This window comes from Sinocyclocheilus rhinocerous, unplaced genomic scaffold, assembly GCF_001515625.1.
Source record: "Sinocyclocheilus rhinocerous isolate Xijiao unplaced genomic scaffold, SAMN03320098_v1.1 scaffold2716, whole genome shotgun sequence".
Taxonomy (NCBI): domain Eukaryota; kingdom Metazoa; phylum Chordata; class Actinopteri; order Cypriniformes; family Cyprinidae; genus Sinocyclocheilus; species Sinocyclocheilus rhinocerous.
The window spans coordinates 701,720-708,160 of record NW_015624199.1 but is presented as its reverse complement, the minus strand read 5'-3'; the positions used below and the strand labels follow the sequence as shown (position 1 = coordinate 708,160).

At 35.5% G+C, this 6,441-nt stretch overlaps 1 protein-coding gene across 1 annotated transcript in view; it reads left to right on the top strand.

The window, feature by feature from the left end:
- Positions 1 to 4,208: 4,208 nt before the first annotated feature.
- The window catches only part of LOC107738371 (protein-glutamine gamma-glutamyltransferase K-like), a 5,391-nt gene continuing 3,158 nt past the window's right edge, over positions 4,209 to 6,441 (top strand). The window contains exons 1-6 of the mRNA XM_016550125.1: positions 4,209 to 4,279; positions 4,662 to 5,086; positions 5,214 to 5,405; positions 5,536 to 5,787; positions 5,918 to 6,036; positions 6,250 to 6,357. Of these exons, the coding sequence (XP_016405611.1) occupies positions 4,663 to 5,086; positions 5,214 to 5,405; positions 5,536 to 5,787; positions 5,918 to 6,036; positions 6,250 to 6,357 (1,095 nt within the window). The 5' untranslated portion in view covers positions 4,209 to 4,279; position 4,662. The remainder of the gene's footprint in view (positions 4,280 to 4,661; positions 5,087 to 5,213; positions 5,406 to 5,535; positions 5,788 to 5,917; positions 6,037 to 6,249; positions 6,358 to 6,441) is intronic.

Here is a 6,441-nt window from a genome sequence, read left to right as displayed (position 1 = left end):
GAAATGAAAAACAAAGTATGAAAGGAAAAGTAGGAGAGTGATAGCAAAAATTATCAACTTCAGAGACTCTATAGATGGTTAAAATGTCTATACATTTTATTTGCTGGTGGGAATTTGAAATGTTAAAATGCAAAGGTTTGAGTGATTTATTGCAACAGTGTAAAATGTAATGTTTGCAATGAATAGTACTTAAACCAGATTGAATTACAGTTCATGTGATCAGTCAGCTGAAATTTCTCAGCCAAATAGACATCAGTTGTCCAACAGACATCAGTGTCATGAGCAGAACAGAAGTTTGAAACTGGACGAGCAGGAATGCCCAAACACCTCAACACTACAAGAAAGTGAAGAAGAATATAAGTGCATTACATCTACAATCATTTTCTTGAATTTTTTTTCTTCTTGTCCAGTCTGCAGAAACTCTTACATGTGTTGGTGACTCCAGCAAAGGCCAAGCTCTGTCCATATTTGACAGGTATTCCTCCACATGTGTAGTACTCTTTCAGGATGGCACTGCTGCTGCACCAGGATGAGGGAGCAGTTCCATCTCCATAGCAGTTTGACCAGTTACCCACCAGCACACCACAGTCTTTATTGAAAATAACCTAAAATAAAGGGGAAAAAAATTATATTATTGCTCTGGTGCAGAGCAATAATACTATGTTGCTATAGTATTATTTCTTAACTGAAAATTCAGTGTTTACCATTGTAATTTTGCATTAATGACACTATTTTCCTAATTAATGCTGTACAGTTGCTTTGACACAATCTGTATTGTTAAAAGCGCTATATAAATAAAGGTGACTTGACTTGACTTGACAGAGCTGTCATTTAAAAATGTAAAAGCAGGTATTTATGCAGTATTGTCACACACAAAATGAGTACAGGTAAAGCAGGACACTGTTTTGTCACTGGCGTTGTTTTGTATAATATGATCCAAATGGCTATTGGCTACATCAGTGTAATGTCATAGTAGTTTTTTGGCATAAACTTGATGCTGATTATTAGTAATGGAAGAATGTACACATAATGATAGATGATTAAGATTAAGTCATGTACTTGTATGTATTTGCCCTAGAGTACCAAAGGTGACACCTACTCACCTAATTTTTTAATTATTTATTTATATTGGTTAAAAGTCGGTGACTGGTACTGTATTTAAATCATGTACAGTTTGCTCTCTGGTTCATACTGTTGCACTGGAGTTGTATGAAGATTGTTCAACCAAAAACCACACACTACAATGTTGCTACTAAATTTTGCTCCTCAAACTACCACTAATCTGAGTTTAAATTACTTTATTTTTACAATATTTATTAATGGCAATTACGGAAAAAATATGGAGATCAAACTACATGAGTGTTCTGCTTTGCAAGTTGCGAAAGACTACCATTTGTGTCTATCTGTGAGTAGTGTTTTTAAATTTCAGTCGATGTCAATCATGTGCACTGCCATCCATTATTTGTCATTTGTTAAAGTCCCACCCACTTGAGAGCTCGCCCAATCATCATATAGAGAAGCCAGACTTCCAGGTGGGTTTAAAATGTTACCAAATATATCAACTCTGAAGGACAAATCAAGTGACTCTGGTTAGAGAGTAGAGATCAGACTCAATAAACATAATAAGAATTGATAAATAGTTAAGGTAACGCATACTAAAGCTAGGAATGTGTAGCCTTGAGATAAACACAAAAAAACATTTCCCACATACTAAATGCATTCAATTTTAAGGTATGATGCAAGGCACAATGTGAAAATGAATGCATACAGTAAATAGATAAATGAACAAAAACAATTTAGATCTGAAATTGTTTCATGTTTCAAAATGACATTTGTTAAGGATGTGAAATATAATGAACTTGAATAATATAATGAATATTAATAATATAATGAACGCTTTTATGTCTGTCTGTACATGCATGCAGCTATTTAAAGAGAGCTCTTAAAGACATTATGTTCTTGAAAGAATTAAACTGTCTGCCAATAAATTTTCATAAAGACTATTGTAGTAAATTTTAAAAAAAAAATTTCACACGATAACCAATATGGTTATGACATATCATGCTTGCCTAACATTCAGTCAATGTAAAGTTGACCACAGAGAAGCATCCATAGCAACACAACCCTTCCTAATACTCTAGTAGAACAAGTAGAGAAGGTTTAAAAAAAATACATTCACCAAACACAGCAGATAAACACTGAAAATAAATAACAGATTTGGCAGCCAGAAGCTAAGTGAATGAAGCTCAATGAAGCTAAGTAGAAAAGAGAGGAGAAAATGCCCCAACCTTTCCAAATGCATGTTTTTCTTTTCCAAGACAAATCCAGTGACCATCAACACTGTCCTGTGTGGTTCCTGCTGTCTTGGATTTTTCTGTATTGATGGACTTGGTCTGCAGCATGTCAGATTAATTATGGGAAAGACTGACTAGAGCATTATAATAATTGTCTGTAATACATAATAGAGATTATTTTGGAGATTATAAAATGCCTTACAGTAGACAGCCGTATCAGAGCAACCCTGTTTTTCTAAAGTACAGTGCTGAAAGCTCATTGAGCACTTCTTGAGTTTTTCCGCCCAACATCTTCATCAACTGTGCCACACCATCCCATATTACATTGATTTCACTGATTGAACTAAATGATTATGGTTTGATAAACACAATGGAATGGGAGATGCACTATGTTACAATGTAATTGTAGTAGTTATAATTAGTTCTCAATCTTTCTCGCTGTTTTTCAGTGACATTTCAAGGCTGACCACACTGAGTCTGACATTTATTCTCATGCAAAATGGCACATGAAATTGAATCGCTTGACTTTTCTTAATTTTCTCTTGAAGTTTGACTTGCCAAGATAATTGTCAGGAAAAAATGAACTAAAATTATTTCACCCAAAGATATTTTAAGTAAAGCCATTTTGACATGGATTGATTTCGAATTGGATTAAAGGATGGATGGAATGATATATGGATGGATGAATGAATGGACCAAATGATGGATGGATGGACGGTCGGACAGAATGAATACTGAATGAATGAATATTGTCCTTTTCATTGTTTTCTGTCAAGTTTGACCAGAATTACTAGACACGCTATAGTCATATCAATTTGCTAAAGCCTTTGTAGAGTCATTATTCTTTTAATAATGTGCTGAACTGTTGAGTTATGGATGTATTTGAGTAATTTTGATTTAATTAGTCATATTAAAGGCTATTTCTCCTTATTTTCTCATACACCTTCTGGGTGGAGGATAAGGTTCAGGTTGGGGATGGTGAACAATTATATTGTAAAACATGAAAATTAAACAGGTCATTTTTTCATAAATTCTCTTGCATGAGAATTTTCATACTCAAATTTTCTCTGCTTTTCAACTTTATGAGTCATTCTATTTAATAGCTGACTAAAAGTCATATATCAAAGAGTCGTCCTTGTTCTGACAATCATGATAAATAATTTTAAGAATAATGGACTCTTAACAATACTGCAGTTTAATTTTGTATAATTATGCACTATTACATATGTATCAGAGCTAATTTTGCCTTAAAATCTCTTATCTAATCTCTTTGTTGAACGGAGCTTATTTCCTTCAAATGTATGTAAAAGAAATGATTTTCTGCATTGCATATAATGCATAAATCATTGTGCTACTCACAACTCTATTAATATAATAAGATTAACAAACAGGGTCATTAAGAAATATGTAGACATACTTTGCTTATAGAATGTTTCTGATATTTCAATCTCTGGGAGAATATTAATATATACTGCAATAAGTATAATTAGACATACACATTAAGAATAAATAAATAAATAAAAATGATTGTGTGTATATATATATATATATATATATATATACACACACACACTAGTTTTATTACTGTTGTCAATATCTTGGTGTATCCAGCATAGACAGTATCACACTGATTTTAATGGGTTCTATTCTCTGGTATAGATGTTAGTCTGAAAAAAATGACTTTAAAGGTTCAGAACAATTAAAATAAGATGTAATTTGTCCCATTAATTCTCTAAAAGAGACCATTAAAATTAATATGACTCAAAATCCTTTAATCCCTTTCTTAAGAGGACAATTATTCACACTCTTCAGCTATGAGCTGTGGATGGGGTGGAGATGGAGATGTAGTATAAATATCCCGTCTGCTGTAGAGACAAACAACAGTACGAGCGACAAGCTGGTTAAAGCAGGACTTACTGTTCACTTGCTGCAGCACGTCGAGGTTTCGGTTCAGTTTCTCTTGAACAGACAAGGACAAAATCCATGTAAGTAATCATCTCAGACATTGTTTGAAACGTATTATTAATTTCTATTAGAAAGCTTACATCTAGAATTCATAGGCTGTTTTGTGGATCAAGAGTTGGTTAAAAACCCAACAACATCTTTATCAGATTATTATTTCTGAAGTCTTTCCTTTTCTGGTATGATTGTATAGTTTATATAGTTAAACATTTTGGCCTGATAATTTTGGGAACAGCCTAATGTTCTCATGTTAGGATATGTTTTTGCTGTCCAGTAATTGCAGCTTAAAAAGAAACTGGGAATCTGATTTCTAAGAACAAAGAGACCTTATTTATGAATTATTAACCATCTACTGACCAATTACAGATCACACTCATGTCTCTCATTTCTTTCTTTTTTGCCCAGCATGCCTTTTGTATACAACCCATACAAAAACCTCTGCACCGTTGGCCGTTTCCCAGCCATTAAACTGCAGGAGGACGACTGCAGGAAAGCAGCATGCTACACACCGGTTCACACCAACCCTTGCGTTAACCCATGCACAAGCTCTTGTGTCAAACTTAATGTTAACCCCTGTACCAACCCTTGCTCTAAACCTTATGTAAACCCTTGGGTAAACCCTTGCAATATCCCTTATGCTTACCCATATGTCAACCCTTGTGTTAACCCATGCGTCAACCCTTGTGTTAACCCATGCGTTAACCCATGTGCTGCTCCATACACTAATCCTTGCAACTTTGTCACTCCATGTCATGATTATGAGAAAAAGGAAGTCGTCATCAAGGAATTTGTGGATGACTGTACAAGCAAGCGAGTCTGTGGAGTCGATGGTAAGAGTCTTTGTGTTTTCTTTATCTTTGTCTTGAAATGGGAAATGTGTTATTCCTACTCGTTATAACTCAATGAATGATTTGTTTGATAACTAATTACCTGTTCTCTGCTTTTATTTTTTCTCAGATGCTGTTCTCCGGGTGTGTAAAGTTGACCTTCTCAAATGCAGGACCGGACAGAATCGTCAGGAGCATCACACACATTGTTTCCTTGATGATCATCTCATTGTCCGCAGAGGACAGTGTTTCAACATGTGGGTTGATCTGTGCCGTCCTTTCAATCCCAGTTGTGACAAGCTTCACCTGGAGCTCAAACTAGGTTAGTTTCGATATGACCCATGACAATAGAGGATATACTGTATCTACATATGTGGAGGAGGAACATGTGAGGAGCTGAACCAGCATTTCTACCGTCACTGGAATCTCTTGTTCTTCTCTGTGTTTTACAGGTCACATCCCATCCATCCGGGACGGCACTTATGTGATCGTTCCAATAGTGGAAGAATTCAAGAAAGGCTGCTGGGGGGCAAAAATTGTGGAACAAGGCCAAAACCGAATCAAACTGTGTGTCCACTCTGTTCCGACTGCTTGCGTTGGACGATACCAGCTCAGTGTCATGACACACTGTCCAGGAGGCAGATTCACTTTACCTTATGTTCCTGAAAATGACATTTACATGCTGTTCAACCCCTGGTGTAAAGGTATGTGTTTCATTATACTTTAAAATAACAACTGAAACCTAAATATGAAAATGTAATAGAATGAGGAAAGAAAGCACTATTAAAACTCCATGAAGCTTTTCCATTTAAAGTCCAATGTTCTCTTTATCAGATGACTGTGTGTACCTGAGTGATGAGGCGGAGAGAGCTGAGTATGTGCTGAATGACATGGGCAGAATCTACTATGGAACTAAGCAGCAGATTGCCTGCAAAACATGGAATTTTGGTCAAGTAAGAGCCAAAATGTCATTAATATATTACGAAAGTTCAACTGTATCTATATACATGTTTATGATATGTCAGAGACAAAGGTACCGCTATGGTTTCTGTTTTTTCCTAACCTTCCCATATCCGAGATATAATTCCACAGAAGAAGTGCACAAGATAGCATGAAGGTTGTTTCACAATCTCTAATTTTTTCCCTCTCTGATCTGTGATTCTTAGTTTGAGAAGGGAATCTTGCCTGCATGTATGTATGTGCTGGAGAAGAGCTGTACACCTTGCTCAGGGTGGGGAAGCCCCATTGACATTTCCAGAGTGGTATCTGACATGGTGAGTCTTCATTTCCATTTCCTTCTTATCAACACCCTGATTTCATGTTGGAAAGCCTTTAAAAATGGTCAGATTTGTTCTTTT